Below are 17,174 nucleotides of genomic sequence, written 5' to 3' on the forward strand. Positions count from 1 at the left end.
CGAGCTAAGGAATTCTGGGGGTTGAAGTGCACAAGTCAAAAAAGGACCAAGATTCACTGCTCCTGTTTAGACTCTGGCCTTCCAATTGTCAAAGATCTATTGTGCATCTGGCCTTTTCCAAGGAATCTTAGGCCTCTTCGCCAACTTCCCCCTTTTGAGATTTTAAAGCAAGGAACTATTCACCATAATTCTTTCTCCATTTCCAGGGTGTTGAACATCAAAAGACTTTACAGTAGGAAAGCACTAACAACTACAAACTATAATTCCACACGTCTAAGCCAGGACTCTCGAAACTTGGCAACTTTAAGACTTCACTCCCAGAATCCCCTAGCCAGCATGGTAAGAGGAATTCTGGGAATTGAAGTCCAGAGGTTGCCAGGTTTGGAGACCCATAAACTAGGCCCCGACCGATTTTGATGTTATGAACTTCCTTCCCTATGTTTTCCAACATGGGTTTCAGACTCACTTAACAACTGTCTTGTTTAGCAATGGAAATTTTGGGCTTTAATTGTGGTCATAAGTCAAAGGCTGCCTGTATATTCTAAAGCTGGTTCCCTAAATTGTCCAATTTGCTGACCAAAAACAGCCTATATCTGAACTGTATAAACGTAGCCTTTTAATTACTGTGTAAGTTTGGGTATTAATTTAAAAAAAAACCAATATCATATCTCAGACTAGAAATCAGTGAAACACAACCGATGTTAGGTGGTGCAGACACAACACCATCCCTCCACTTATTACTTATGACAAAACTCTCGAGCCTTGTATTGGTTCAATAGTTCATTCTCTTCCGTCACTTTGTCCCAGCGAAGTGCTTACCGAAGATCCCATTTCTCTTTGTTCTGGCGTGACTTTCTCCACAAGGGTGTAGTTGTAGATCCACTGTTGATTCCTTCCAACATTAGGGAAATATGGATGGTTGTCAACACCAGTTCTGCACCTCACCACTTAGGTTGCAATGTTTCCTCCTGAAATATTTCACCATCTTCCCTATACGATGTCTAAGCCAGATTTCTGCTCCCTTACGTTGTCTGAATGTCTTATCCCAAAGGTCCTTTTTTTTTCAGGTGAACGGGTGCGGGGCGTATGAGGCACATCCCCCTGCCCCACCCTAGCTTGATTTTTACGCCTTACATCATCTTTTCATGCTGTGGGTCTTCTTATGGTAATTAAAGACACTCCCGGTTCTGAATTTCTTTCCACACTCTACACACTGATATGGCTTCTCCCCTGTGTGGATTCTTTTATGTAGCATAAGATTTCTCCCATCTTTGAAACTCTTTCCACAGTCGATACATTTAAACGGCTTCTCTCCTGTGTGGATCCTATTGTGGGAGGTAAGCTGGGCACTCTCACTAAAACATTTTCCACACTCCAGGCATTTATAGGATTTCTTCCCTGAGTGAAGCCTTCTATGGCTCCTGAGTGAATTATTGTGTCTAAAGCTTTTTCTGCACTCGTGACATGTATATGGTTTCTCTCCAGTGTGGATCCACTTGTGGCTACAAAGGTAACCACTTCTTCTGAAACTCATGCTGCATTCTGTGCACTTAAAGGGTTTCTCCCCTGTGTGAATCCTTTTATGGATCGTCAGTTCTCCAGAATCACTGAAGCATTTTCCACACTGCTGGCACTGATATGGTTTCTCCCAGTATGGGTTCTGTTGTGTAGGACACAGCTTTTTTTTGCATTGAAGCTCTTTCCACACATGCGACATTCATATGGTTTCTCCCCGGTGTGGAGCCTTTTGTGGGAAGTGAGGGGCCTCAAACTGGTGAAACATTTGTCACATTCGGTGCACTGATAAGGTTTTTCACCCATGTGTGTCCTTTTATGGATATTAAGGTGACTTGTTTGACTGAAGCGCTTCCCACACTCGGTGCATTGATACGGTTTCTCTCCACTGTGGATATTTCTATGGGAAGTTAAGTGGCTGGATTTACTGAAGCTCTTTCCACACTCCAGGCATTTGTACGGTTTCTCCCCTGTGTGAGTCCGTTTGTGGGTATTAAAGCTGCTAGAATTGGCAAAGCACTTTCCACACTGCAGGCATTGAAAGGGCTTCTGCCTTGTGTGGATTCTGTGATGGGCAGTAAGATGACCAGCTAAACAGAAGCTCTTTCCACACTCCATGCATTGAAATGGTTTTTCCCCTGTGTGGATCCTCTCATGTGACTTAAGATGAACTTTTTGACTGAAGCTTTTTCTACAGTGCAGGCATTTATAAGGTTTCTCCCCTTTATGCATCCTATTATGTAAGGTTAGAGTGTCACATCTGTTGAAGCTTTTTCCACACTCCAAACATTCATAGGGTTTCTCCCCTGTGTGAATCCTCTCATGATGAGTAAGGGCACTGGAGGTCCTGAAACATTTCCCACATTCTGTACATTTATACGGCTTCTCTCTGGTATGGATCCTCTTATGTAAATTTAAGTTGCCTTTTTGTGCAAAGCTCTTTCCGCACACTATGCAATGATATGGCTTTTCCCCTGTAGGTATCCTATTATGGTAAGTGAGGTCACTTGCATTGAAGGGTCTCCTGTCCAAGCATTTCCCAGGAAGGAAGGAAGAGCCTTTTACCTGGCTCTCTTCCTTGCCCGAACTCCGCTTCCCAAGAAATGCACACAGGAAAGGATCCGCGATCGCCGCCAGCCACGCTTCCTTCCTTCTCGGCCAGGCACGTGGATCTCTCTCCCCGGAATGACCTCAGGCAGGAATTGGCAGATCCCAAGCTGCAAGTTCTTATAGCTCATCCATCGTTGTTGTTGTTTATTAATCTCCCCAAGGAGAAAGTTGGTGACTGCAGGAGCGATTTGAGCAGCAGCCAAGAAGCTGCATTGAAGGTCTCCTGTCCAAGCATTTCCCCAGATGTGAAGAAGGAGGGAGGGAGCTTCTTACCTAGCACCCTCGGGGAAGCGCGGCTCTGTTCCTAGTTCCAAGAGATGCGCGCAGGAAAAGATCCGCTTTCCTCGCAGCCCCGCAGGCTAAGCTTCCTTCCTTCCCGGCCACTCACGTGGATCCCTGGAACCATCCCAGCCAAAAGTTTTCAGAGCCTAACCTGGAAACGCTTATACCTCCTCCTCTCCGTCCAGCTCCTCTTATTCTCTAAAGGGCCGAGAGCTTCATCCAGTCGGGCATCCCCCTGCTTGCTCCTCCCAGCCCCCCCCCCCCGCCTGGGATGGTGAGCTGGGCAGCGAGTACATTGCTTCTTTGCCTGAGGCAGCCAGAGAAACGGGGAGGGGAGGGGATTGTCCTTTAAAAGAATAACAGCGTTGGGAGGACCTTGGAGGTCTTCTAGTCCAACCCCAAGTCAGCTAGAGAAACGGAAGAGAGGGAGGGGATGAAGCCCAGTTATTGGAGAAGGGAAGGAGGCTGCCTTATTCACTGATCCTAACAGGGAAGTATTCAACTTCCAGCATATCACCTAAAATGACTAAGAATTGTCCTTCTGGGTTCAGTTCCAAGTGAGGAAGAAACACTGGAAACATGAAGGCTGCTTGGAAAGATGGTTTAATGGTGGACAGGGTCACATGGCTTGAGATGCCTAGGAAAAAGGTGATCACATGCTTCAAGATGTTGGGTGATGAAGAAAAAGAGAGATGCTGAAAGACCCTGGTTTTATGCCCTCTGTGCTTAAAATTTCTGCTTGTATTCTGATTGGTTGTCAGGCTCCCATGGGGCCAAGCACGGGCAGCTCTGTAGGCTGTGTTTTGAGTCCAGGTTTAGTTGAGCATTACCACTTCCTAAGTGTCCTGTGGTGAGATGGGTAAAGGGCTAAAACTATCATGCCTTAATCTCACCATTCTGGAGCGGAAGAGGGGAGAACTTTGTTATGTAGAATAGACTAACTTGAGCATTTTAATGGCTCATTGATACAAGTGGGGGCTATTAAGAGTGAGTCTGTTTCCTGCCTAAAAACATGTTTCCCCATTTCTTATCCAGGGAAATGTAGTATTCTGCCTTTTCAACATTTCCCACAATATTTCATTTTTTCTAGGAGAGGGGTGGGTGCTAACTTCCTACACATTCATGATTGTGCCACAAGAACAAACAATAGCTGCTTTACAAGCATTCGTTTAGTGGCACTTTGAAGCTGCAATAGCCCTGAAAAAAAGTGACTTATGTCCTCCGCTGGCGCTGAAGACCAGTGCAGCATCTCCATGGTCACGGGATCCAAATTCAGCTGCTTGACAACTGACTCATATATATGATGGTTGCAGGATCTTGGGGTCATGTGATTTCCTTTTGTGCCCTTCTGACAAGCAAAGTCAACCAGGAAGCCAGATTTGTTTAACAATAGTTATTAACGATAATTAACAACTACGATGATTCACGTAATAAATATGGCAAGAAATATTGTAAAATGGGACAAAATTGACCTCAAGTTTTTCACTTAGCAACAGAAATTTTGGGCTGAACAGTGGTTGTAAGTTGAGGACAACCTGTGTTTTAAATGTTGATAGGGCGTGTCTGAGACCAATAGGACTTTATGTATTAGACAACCATCGTTCAGTCCAAAATGTCTTTCCCCAAAAGAGGAGAACAAAGATACATAATAAGATACAGAATAAAGGGGGAAAACAACAAAAACTGCTTTCTTTTGATATTATCCCCACTAAATGCAGAGTCAAAAGACCCCTTAATGCTCCATAAGAGAATTCCATTCCATTCTGAAGAGGAAGAAAATCTCTCAGCTAGGAAATATTTCATATTTAACCATTGAAAAGGCCTGAGCTCAGAAAGATGTAATCCCTCCATTTAAAAGTCTATAAAGTTCACAGTACAGGTAGTCCTCGCCTTACAATGGTTCATATAGCGACCGTTTGAAGTTTGAACAGCACTAAAAAAAAGTAACTTGCAACACTTTTTCACACTTAACGACCGATACAGCATCCCCATGGTCACCTGATCAAAATTCAGGGACTTGGGAACTGAATCGCATTTATGACTGTTATAGGGTCCATGGGTTACATGATCAGCTCTTGCGACCCAGCAAAATCAATGGGAAAAACTAGATTCAACAACTGCAGGAATTCACTTAACAACGGAGGCAATAAAAGTCACAAAATGGAGCAAAATTCACTTTTTCAAACATCTCACTTAACAACGAAAGTTTGGGGCTCACTTGTGATCGTAAGTGGAGGAGTACCTGTACAAAATATTTGCTTCATAGTTAAACAGTTCCAAGCCTATCAGGGCATGCTTGAAGTCTGCAGAGAGAAGGTTCCTGGCGTTTTCCCCATTTCCTCCTCAAGAATTTCTCTTGCCATCTGGTTGAAAGAAGGAAGGGGATCCTTCTGGACTCAAAGGCACTTTTGGTTTTTCCTTACCTTTCCTGCTCCAGCCCCCTTACCCGATGTGCCCATGCCTCCAATTGAAAACGTTGAGGTGGAGATTGTAACCAAAAAGTTTATTATGCAGAAAAAGTAACACAAGGAAATCTCCCTCAAAATCTTTATACCCCACCAACTTCCATTGGGGGGCTTTACACAGCATTTGCCAGTTTACAAGTCACAGTCAGAAAGAATTTTTTCATCTCCCTTTACAGCAATTCCTGCCTGTTTTACACTAACATCTTAGCCTTTCTGCATACCAGTATATGTAACACAGACGTCATCCAAGCTATTTTTAAATCTATTCTAATATGTGCACAGGGTAACCTAAACATGCTTGTAAAAGTCACTTTGGCAGTATTATAGCATAGCTTTCCATGACACTTCCTATTTACAGCATACTTTTTTCTTTTTTGAGGTGTTCCAATCAATCCTATTTCTTGTCCTGTACTACATTTTGAATTTTTAACTTTTTATTTTGAAGATTCAGGTGTCCGATAATGCTTGTAATCCTTTTTTTTTTGAAGAGCAAGCAAATATTGACCATAATTTTCTCCCTTTTCAACTTATTGGACACCTAAAGACTTTACAGCAGGACAGCACTAGAAACAACCACAGACGGTAATTCCATAAGTACAGGCCAGGGGCTCTCCAAAATTGGCAACTTTTAAGTCTTGTAAACTTCCACTCCCCGAATTCCCCAGCCAGTCTCTGTGTGCCATAGGAATTCTGGAAGTTGGAGTCCACAAGTCTTAGAATTGTCAAGTTTGGAGATCCCTAGTGCAGGTCCTGACTGATTTTGATGTTAAGAAATTCCTTTCCTATGTTTTCCAAGGTGGGTTTCAATGAATTGGCAGTTAGACGGAAACAACACAGTCTTAACATTCATGATTCTGCCTTAATAAGAAATAAATAATTGCTGCTTTACAATTAGCCCCCAACTTACAATCATTTGTTCAGAGACCGTTTAAAGTTACAATGGCGCTGAAAAAAATAATTTATGATTTTTTCCCACACAACTGTTGCAGCATCTCCGTGTCATGTGATCAAAATTTGGGCACTTGGCAACTGGCCTGTGTTTTTGATAGTTGGAGTGTCCCACGGTCATGTAATCACAATTTGAGACCTTCTGACAAGCAAGTCAATGGGGAAACCAGATTAACTTAAAAACTATATTACTAATTGAACTGTGGCAAAAGTTGTAAAATGGCACAAAACTCACTTTACAACCCTTTTGCTTAGCCACGGAAATTTCGGGCTTAATTGTGGTCATAAGTCAAGGGCCACCTCTATTTTCTACAGCTGGTTCCCTAAATTGTCGAATTTACTTAACAAAAAGAGTCTGTATCTGAGTTGTGTAAGCTAAGCCTTTAGCTACTGTCCAAGTTAGGGCATTAATAAAAAATACACACAATATCATATCTTAGAGCAGAAATCAGTTAAACACAACCAATGTTATATGGTGCAAACACAGCACCATCTCTCCAATTATTACGTTTGATTACATATATATGGTTTCTCCCCAGTGTGGATCCTCTTGTGGATGCAAAGGTAACCACTTCTTCTGAAACTCATCCCACACTCCATACACTTATATGGTTTCTTCTTGTGTGAATCCTTTTATGGATCTTCAATTCTTGAGACTCACTGAACGGTTTTCCACATTCCTGACACGGATATGATTTCTCCCCAGTGTGGGTTCTGCTATGTATGATATAGTTATTTTTAGCATTGAATCTCTTTCCACATGTGCTGCATTCGTATGGTTTCTCGCCAGTATGGAGCCTTTTGTGGCGATTGAGGGACCATGAGTTGCTAAAGCATTTGTCACATTCACTGCACTTATAAGGCTTTTCACCTGTGTGGGTCCTTTTATGGACCGTAAGACTCTGTAGATTACGGTAGCACTTCCTACATTCGGTGCATTGATGTGATTTCTCTCCACTGTGAATATTTTTATGGGAAGTTAATGTGCTGGATCTACAGAAGCTCTTTCCACACTCAAGGCATTTGTACGGTTTCTCCCCTGTGTGGGTCCTTTTATGGATATTAAGGTGACTTGTTTGACTGAAGCACTTCCCACACTCGGTGCATTGATGCGGTTTCTTTCCACTGTGGAGATTTTTATGGGAAGTTAAGATGCTGGATCTACAGAAGCTCTTTCCACACTCCAGGCATTTGTACGGTTTCTCCCCTGTGTGGGTCTGTTCGTGGGCATGCAAGCTATCAGAACGGGAAAAACACTTTCCACACTGCAGGCATTGAAAGGGCTTCTCCCCCGTGTGGATTCTGTGATGGGCATTAAGGTTTGCTGAAAAATGGAAGCTCTTTCCACACTCCATGCATTGAAATGGTTTTTCTCCTGTGTGGATCCTCTCGTGAGACTTAAGATGACCTTTTTGAATGAAGCTTTTTCCACATTCCAAGCATTCATAGGGTTTCTCCCCTGTGTGAATCCTCTTATGGCAAGTAAGGACACTGGGGGCACTGAAGCATTTTCCACACTCTGTGCATTTATACGGCTTCTCTTCGGTGTGGATCCTCTTATGTAAAGTGAAATGACTTTTTTCGATGAAACTCTTCCCACACACCAAGCAATGATTCAGCTCTTCCCCTGTATAGATCCTATTATGGTAAGTGAGGTCACTTGCAGAGTGGAAGCTCTTCCCAATTTCTAGGCATTTACCTGATTTCTTCCCAGTGGGTCTTTTCTTCTGGGAATTGGGTTCATTGCTCTGAGTAAACTTCATTTTACCCCCCCTGCATTTATACAACCTCTCCTCTCTGTGGATGCTTTGATGGGAAGTAAGTGAGGCGATGTTTCTGAAGCTCTTTCCGCAGGTTATGCAATGATGCTGCTTCCTGTTTTCGTGGACCCTCTTATGTAAATTAAGATGATTTTTCTGCCTGAAGGTCCTTCCACAATTCAGACATTTGTGTGGATCCTCTGCTTTGTGAATCTTTTTATGCAATGCAAGAGAAAGGCTTGTACTGAAGCTTTCTGCACACTCTGTACATTTGTACCATTTCTCTCCTTGTATTTTTTCAGGTATAGGAGGAGGTAGAGTCCTTCCAAAGTTTTTTCTGCTTTCATTTTGTTTCCCTCCAGCAGGGCTTTTGCAACAGTCACATAATCCAGATTCATCTCGGAGTATTTTTCCACACCCTGAACACACTTCTTTTTCTTGGCAATCATCTGCCTCCAATAAGAGATTGGTATCTGGACAAGGTAAACTAGACCAATTTTCCAGCTCACTCGTTAACTGGTTTTCCTCAGAACTTTGCTTTCGATATATCTTTTCTGCAACTTCCTTTTTCTCTTTTGGCAAAGATGCTGCTGCCTCTTGGCCAGAATCCTTTATCTCCCATCTGTCACCTGCTTGTAATAAAAAAAGAAATGTTAGCACAAACCAAGGTGCAAAAAGGATCAAGCACCGTTGCTGTATTGGAACAGTATCAAATTTCCTCCAAAATCCCATTAGTTCAAACATGATGTCAACCTGGAGGCCATTTTGGATCATGTTTAGGGTTGCCACAGCGGGGCTGGGTAGAGCTGTGGGAATGGGAGGGCGGAGTAGAGATAGCTGAGTATGTGTAGCCAAAACAGAATTCTTTCCCCTGGGAAGCAAGGACGTTCTCATCAGCACCTGGTGAAGCATGGGAGGAGAACAACTGGTCTTGGACTGTGACCTGATTGGACCATGTGATGTATGAGTGGACTGTGAGGGGAAGAACTTTGAATTTTGAATTGGGTGGGGGAACTTCAGAACCTTCAGAGTCAGATTTTCACCAGATGTGCCAATATGACTTGCCTAATAAATCCATACTTTGAAAAATCATCAAGCTCAGAGTTTTTATTGTTTTTCGTCTGATACTTGGAATCCTGACACATGGTGCTAGGCTTGGTATTATGTTGATATAAGATTTGTCCTTTGGCTCTTCCTTGTCCTCAATGGTACAAAAAGATAACGTGAAAATTTTGGATAAGATCATTTAAAATTTATTTGGCGGAAACCATCAGATCATCTGCTTAAGATTTAGTTCCAAGGAATCAGGAGAGGAGGGACACTTAAAAGTAGCCTTTGTTTCTTTCTTTCTTTGTTCATTCAATCATTCCTTAAATTTATTGATTTTTCAGTTGCCATAAGGAAACCCGGATGACTCACATTATTTATATAAAAATGTTTCCCTTCTCATCCAAAAAGCTTCTTCCGTTCTGACTTAGCAGTGGAGGGTGGAACGATTGATATTCCTTGGCAGTCATATGGCCGTAAACACTCTTTCCCACCAGATGACTGCAAGGAGTAAAAATCCTTATGATCAAACCGTAGACCCAAAGGGCTCTTAAGTGTCATCATTGTAGACCAAAAAACAACCAAATGAAAGCAACTTCTAAAAAGCTCTCTAGAAAGTGGGACAGGCAGGATCAGAAACTGGCCAGAATGGGAAACTTCATGGAGAGAGTGTGTGGAGGTTTTAGGCCATTTTATCAGACTAAGTAGCTGTAGAACTACACCCGAGAGCATATGCACCCAAGACAAATTCCTTGTGTGTCCAATTACACTTGGCCAATAAAGAATGTTATTCTATTCTATCTATCTGGAAATGTAAAGGACACTCTTTTATCTACTGCATACATCAAACAAATTAGCCTTTTATCTGAGCTGCTCACCTCCACCACTCTTTCAACCAGGGGGGGGAAATCTGTCAGGGTGTCAGGATTCCAAATAGCAACCTCTGTAAAATAATAGCTCAAGGCAAGGGATTCCTCAAAACACCAATTTATTACATGAGCCGTGTTGGCACATCGGGGAAAACCTGAATCTGAAAGCTTCCAGGTTTTCCGCACCCATTGAAAGTTCAAGACCTTGCCCCAACACCCACACATCCATCACATGGTCTGGGATTGGGCGGCCTATAAATCTAATAAATTAAATGAAATTAAATTTGTTCCTGGAGCTGATTCAATCATTTTTATCTTTTCTTTATCCTTAAGGATTGTGCATACAGCGGAACAGTCCAGTCCTTCTTCTTTTGCTATGACCTTTACCTTCTTCCCCTCCTCATGGGCTTTAATGTTCATTTTCAAGTCCAAATCGACACATTCTCTTTGTTTCTTACCTCCATGTTGAGCTGGAGTAGAACTTGGTCGCTTTCCTTGGGAAGACAGTTCTAGCCTAAGAAAGAGTTGATGGAAAAGTACAGTATCTTGTCCTGTAGAGATAGAGAGAGAGAGAGACTGGCCCAGAACTGTTTAGTAACAGCAATGTTATAGTGGTGAGAGGAAGTACTGTAGTGCAAGAATGAGTTTTCCTTTGCTGTCAACCATTTCTTTCCCTTGACAAAAGCATAGCAATGGCCGCTGCTAGCACAGTATTTGAAAGTCTTTTATTTACAGTACTGTATTAAACTGTGGTGCATATATTCCATATTTGAGAGTGAATTGTGTAGGCCACACTCTCCATACTGTCCATTTGTGAAGAAAAGCCAGGCTTCATAGAAAAAGATGAAAACCTCAGATAAATAGCTTGCAAATTAGAAAAATCAGCACTTTAGAGAAGAATACAGCAGCAAAAAACAATAGTGCTGGAGGACTTCACATGCATTAATCTAAATTAAAAAAAATTGCATTACAGTATCTTAAGAGAATCCCTTACCTAAGGAGGCCATGTTCCTCTTGTTTTCCAGCATGACATCTTGGTACAGGGCTTTTTGCTCAGAATCCAGCAGGGCCCACTCCTCCACGGAGAAAAACACAGCTACATCTTCAAATGAAACTAAATTCTGACACAGGGAGAGGGAAAAAACACAATGTATTTCATGAACATCCCTAACTATGAACACTTCCAAGGATTACATGAGAATCCTCTTCTTAATGAACAAACTGCAGAGTTTCCAAGTTGGGCAAAGGAGCCTGTTAGGATATTGAATTTAGTGGCCGGAACAGTAAAATCTACAATAGGCCCCAACACAATTGCGATTACTTAGTTAGAGAGCTTTGACTCATGCATAATGCAATCTAAGCTATGATTGGTTGCTGTAAGTATGAAGGGGGCGTTTCCCTTTTCCCCTCCTTTTTTCCTTATGTGTGTTTTGTAGGATGCATTAGATTTACTTCATGATGTTCCTGACTATCTTCTGTTCTTCTTTCTCTGGATGATGACAAAGACTGCTCTAAATTGGTGGGTTAAATATATTTATACTTGTATAAAAGTTTACAAGTCCATGTCAGTGTCTCCACTTTATCTGGACAGCTGCTGTGCTCTCTACCAAAGCCAAGCTTGGACTTTATTTTTTACTTTGGGCTTTCAATCTGCACCACTTTAAAAAAATACCTGACAAAGGTCAAACCTGGAATATGGTCACCACATTACAAAACAAGATGTGGAGACTTTGGAAAAAATACAAAGAGCAAATAAGGATTAAAGGCTTTGAGACTAAATCATAGGAAAAACAGTTATAGGAACTGGATACAGCTAGTCCAGAGAAAAGAAGGATTTGGGGAGACATGATAGCCGTGTGCCAGTATTTCTGGGGCTGCCACAAACAATAGCTCCAGAAGGCAGGAAACAATGGACGGAAACTAATCGTGGAGAAAGACAACCTGGAATTAAGGGGAAACTTCCTGACAGTGAGAACAATTAACTAATGGAACAATTTGCCTTCAGAAACAGGGATGGACTAGAAGATCTCCAAGATCCAAGGGCCGTGGTGACGAACCTATAGCACATGTGCCACAGGTGGCACACAGAGCCTCTCTGTTGGCATGGTAGCTGTCTCCCCAGCCCAGCTCCACCGTGCATGTGTGTGTGCCTCTTAACAGCCAGCTGGTCTTCGGATATCTGCCATGCATACGCAGAGGGCATGCGTAGGAGGAGGGACACATGCACAGGGGATGCGCATGCATGAGTGGGGGTAGGGTACATGCGCAGGGGATGCATGCGCGCTTTGGGCACTCAGTGCCAAAAAGTTTAGCTATCACTGGTATAGGATCTCCTGCTTGAAACAGAGGGTTGGACTACAAGATCTCTAAGATCCCTTCCAATTGTGTTATTCTGTTATTGGGAGATTGGCACATCTGGAGAGGGGAGGGGAGAATCCTCCTACCTGCATTGGAAGCTCAACTGCTGTTAATCCTCCACTACAAAGACCTGAGGTTCCGGGAGATGAAGACAAGGCCATGGGAATGTCTAGGAGTGAAAAAAACAGCAAAGGGATAATTTGCTATCAAGCATCCTAAGGATCTTCTTGAGCATGAAGTGCACAAGGCTGATTTTAGCCTATTTCTAGGCTAACTAGGGAACCCCTTTATGTGAGTTCCTTGCAGCCACAGCAACAAATACACAGAAGCTCACCCTGGGTGAGGGGAAAAGGGAAAGGTGTGGAAGGACCAGGGATTGGATTCAGAAGCAGCTTTCTCTGCCATGAATTTATGCATTAAAGGACCAACTCTTATTCTCTTTCTATGATGCTCACCTTCCCTTATCAGATAATCAAGAAAGAAAGACTACAAAAACTTTTTTTCACAGCTGAGGCTTTGCCTTTTGGACTAGCCAACGGCAGAAGTGGGGAACTACGGGCCTTTTATGACTGGTGGACTTCAACTCCAGAATACCTGAGCTAGCTGGCTGAGGAATTCTGGGAGTTGAAGTCCACTGTTCATAAAAGGGCCTTAAAAGGAAAGGCGATACCTTTTTAAATGCACACAAGACTTTAAAAACGCACTTAAATTGAACAATGAAAACGAATTCAGGGATGAAAGAAAACGAGGGCAAAGAGATTAAAGGGCATCAGAAGGAGCCTTTACCCGATGCTCTCTCCTGAGGAGGCTCGTCCAGAGCAAACCCCCGAAACAACAGCACCTGGGAGGGATCGCCCCCTTTTCTTCTCGCCGCTTTCCCAGCCGTTGAACTCCAAGCCTCCCGGATCTGAAACAGCCCCAGAGAAAAGGAAGTGACGGGAAACGATCAGGAAGGGCCAGCAATATAAATCACCATCATCATCTCCCCAAGGAGAAAATGGGGACTGCAAGAGGGATCGTAGCAGCACTCCAAAGAGCTGAATTGAAGGGTCTCCTGTCCGAGCATTTCCCAGGAAGGGAGGGAGGAAGGAGGGAGGATGGATGGAAGGAAAAAAGGAGGCGCTTTTTACCTGGCTATCAATGGGAAACATGGAGCCCTCTTCCTCGCCCGGACTCCGCTTCCCAAGAGATGCGCGCAGGAAAAGATCCGCGATCGCCGCCGGCCACGGTTCCTTCCTTCCCGGCCACGCACGTGGATGCCCCTCCCCGGAACGACCCCAGCCAGGCCTTTGCAGATCCTAAGCTGGAAGCGCTTCTATCTTCTCCCGTCCCAGTCCAGCTCCTCCCGTTTCTAAGGCGCCACCCACTCGGGTTTCCACCTTCCTGCTCCTTACCTTCTGCCACGGGCGAATCGGTCCAGCGTGTGATGGCGAGCTGGCAGCGAATCCAGAGCTGCTTCGCCCCAGGCAGTCAGAGAAACAGGGGAGAGAGGGAGGGAACGACGCCCAGCAATGGGGGAAGGGAAGGGGCTATGGAGCACTGAAATTAGGAGCGAATCGCCCAAGCCACAATGGCCCTGAAAAAAGTGACTTACAGTATGTCCGTTTTTCCTAAAGATTGGTGCAACATCTTCATGGTCACGGGACAACGAACAGGATAAAATCCAGCCAACTGACTCATATTTATGACGGTTGCCATGTCCCGTGGTTATGTGACACTTCGGAGAAATAAAGTCAATGGGGAAGCCAGATTAGTTTAACAAACCTGTTACTAACATTAACAACTGCAGTGATTCACGTAACAACTATGGCAAGTAATATTGTAAAATGGGACAAAAATTGAGTTATCAAATTTCTCACTTGACAATAAAATTTTTGGCTTGAATGGTGGTTGTAAGTCGAGAACAACGTGTGTTTGAAATGTTGATGGACAGTGTCTGAGAGCAATAGGACTTTAAGATGTATTAGACAAACATTGTTCAGTCCAAACTATTTTCCCCCAAAAGAGGAGAATAAGGATACAAGAGGAGGGGGGGGGGACAAAAACTGCTTTCCTTTGATTTTATCCCCACTAAATACAGTCAAAAGACCCCCTTAATGCTTAAGAGGGATGTGTTAATGGGATAAGAGAGTCCCATTAACTATTCCGTTTTGAAGCTGAAGAAAATCTCTAAGGTAGGGAATATTTAACTATTGAAAAGGCCTGAGCTAGAAAGATGTAATCCCTCAGTTAAAAGTATATGAAGTTGACAGGAAAAACTGCTAGTACACAGTATAGGTAGTCCTTGTCTTGCAACAGTTCATTTCGTGATCATTTGAAGTTTCAACAAGACTGAATCAACACAGATGTCTGTTCCCAATAATGTAAGTTGGCATCCTCAACCCAATTAGCAATAGCAATAGCAGTTAGACTTATATACTGCTTCATAGGGCTTTCAGCCCTCTCTAAGTGGTTTACAGAGTCAGCATATTGCCCCCAACAACAATCCGGCTCCTCATTTTACCCACCTTGGAAGGATGAAAGGCTGAGTCAACCCTGAGTGGGTGAGATTTGAACAGCAGAACTGCAGTCAGCTGAAGTAGCCTGCAGTGCTGCATTTAACCACTGCACCACCTCGACTCTTTACAGGTATATATTAGGAAGGAATAGAATAGATAGGGATAGAATAGAATAACAGAATTGGAAGGGACCTTGGAGGTCTTCTAGTCCAACCCCCTGCTTAGGCAGGAAATCCTGTAGCATTTCAGACAAATGGATATCCAACATCATCTCAAAAACTTCCAGTGTTGGAGCATTTACAATGTCTGGAGGCAACGTGTTCCACTGGCTAATTGTTCTGTCAGGAAATTTCTTCTTAGTTCTAGGTTCTTTCTCTCCTTCATTAGTTTCCATTCACAATCAGTACAGATATCTGTTCCTAACAATGTAAGTTGGCATCCTCAACCCATTTCGCAGGTAAATTTTGGGAAGGAAAAAAAAACTCTTACTTTCCATTTGGTAATGGTTTAATAACACATGAGTATTTCCAATATCTCATTGCATATTTATATTTGGGGAATATGCTTAGTTACATTTCATTAAGAAAACTATATTGTACATAGACAAGATATCGGCCTCCCTGTTGTAGTAACTTGAAGCTCTTCCAAAGGTGCCCTATAAAATCGCTCATCTGTCCCATCCATTTTATTCCTTCTCTTTCCCTTCCTTCACTGTTACCTAATTATGATTTACTAATTATAATCCACCACCTTTCCATTTTGAAATTTTGATAAAAAATTGAACCACTGAAGTTCTTTCCACACTACAGATATGTATAAGGCCACTCGTCCAAGTGGCTCCTTTTATGAGTTCACTCTTCTGAATGAAGCTCCTTCAGTACTACGGAAATAGGCAAACAAGAGGCACTGAAGCACTTTTATAACCTTGAGACATTTACATAGTGTCTCCAGTGAGAAAATTCTTTTGCAAGAAAAATAAGAGAAATATTTTCAATAAAGCGCTTTCCACGCTTGATACATTTAATAGCTTCTTCAGTGAGTGAATCTTTCTATGGATATTACATGACTGATTCTAACGAATTATTTTTCTACATTCAACTCATTTATGTGGTTTTTCACCTGTATGTATCCTCCTATGGTAATTAAGAGCACTGCTATGTGTATAGCACTTCCCACACTCCATACATTTATATGGTTTGTCTCCTGAGTGCATTCTTCTATGGCTATTAAGGGAACTGTTTCGACTAAAGGACTTTCCACATTCACCACACTGATAGGGCTTTTCAAGTGTGTGGGTCCGCTTATGGGAACTAAGGTCACTGGTGGTCCTACAGCCCTTTCCACATACCACACATTTATAGGGTTTTTCCCCAGTGTGGATTCTTTCATGGGAAACAAGCTCTTGAGAATCACTGAAGCTCTTTCCACATGTGGTGCATTTGTATGGTTTCTCCCCAGTGTGGATTCTGTAATGTATTATGAAAGCTCTTTTGCGACTGAAGCTTTTTCCACATTCTTTGCATCCAAATGGTTTCTCTCCAGTGTGGGTCCATTTATGGTGAGTGAGAGCCCCCGAGTCGATGAACCATTTGCCACATTCGGTGCACTTATAGGGCTTTTCCCCTGTGTGGATCCTCTTATGAATATTAAGATGGCTTGTTTGATTGAAGCACTTCCCACACTCGGTACACTCATACGGTCTCTCTCCACTGTGGATTCTTCTATGGGAAGTTAGGTGGCTGGGTTTACTGAAGCTCTTTCCACACTCCAGGCATTTGTATGGTTTCTCCCCTGTGTGGGTCCGTCTGTGGGCATGAAAGCCACCAGAACTAGCAAAGCATTTTCCACACTGCAAGCACTGAAAGGGCTTCTCCCCTGTGTGGATTCTGTGATGGGCAGAAAGGTGTGCAGAGCAATAGAAGTTCTTTCCACACTCCATGCATTGAAATGGTTTTTCTCCCGTATGGATCCTCTCGTGTGACTTAAGATGACCTTTTTGACTGAACTTCTTTCCACAATGCAGGCATTTATAAGGTTTCTCCCCTTTATGCATCCTATTATGCAAAGTTAGGGTACCGCTTCTGCTAAAGCTTTTTCCACACTCCAAGCATTTATAGGGTTTCTCCCCTGTGTGAATCCTTTTATGTTGACTAAGGGCACCGGGGGCTTTGAAGCATTTTTCACACTCTGTGCATTTATACGGCTTCTCTCCAGTGTGGACCCTCTTATGTAAATTGAAATTGCCAAGTTGGGTGAAGCTCTTTCCACACACAGTGCAGTGATATGGTTTTTCCCCTGTATGGATCCTATTGTGGAAAGTGA

General features: G+C 43.0%; 1 protein-coding gene across 1 annotated transcript; it reads right to left on the reverse strand.

Moving 5' to 3' along the window:
* Positions 1–256: 256 nt before the first annotated feature.
* Positions 257–16,348, reverse strand: LOC106553568 (uncharacterized). Its single transcript, XM_087707952.1, is given in 10 exon segments — positions 257–1,647; positions 1,650–2,500; positions 6,829–6,940; positions 6,943–8,712; positions 10,455–10,547; positions 10,991–11,117; positions 12,441–12,523; positions 13,141–13,261; positions 13,949–14,071; positions 15,972–16,348. Coding segments are annotated over 10 exon segments (4,062 nt in total). The 5' UTR covers positions 16,242–16,348; the 3' UTR covers positions 257–1,135.
* Positions 16,349–17,174: the final 826 nt, after the last annotated feature.

The sequence above is a fragment of the Thamnophis sirtalis genome, unplaced genomic scaffold (genome assembly GCF_051295495.1).
Source record: "Thamnophis sirtalis isolate CommonGarterSnake01/CBP01778 unplaced genomic scaffold, rThaSir2_p1.2 scaffold_3, whole genome shotgun sequence".
In the NCBI taxonomy this organism is placed as follows: Eukaryota; Metazoa; Chordata; class Lepidosauria; order Squamata; family Natricidae; genus Thamnophis; species Thamnophis sirtalis.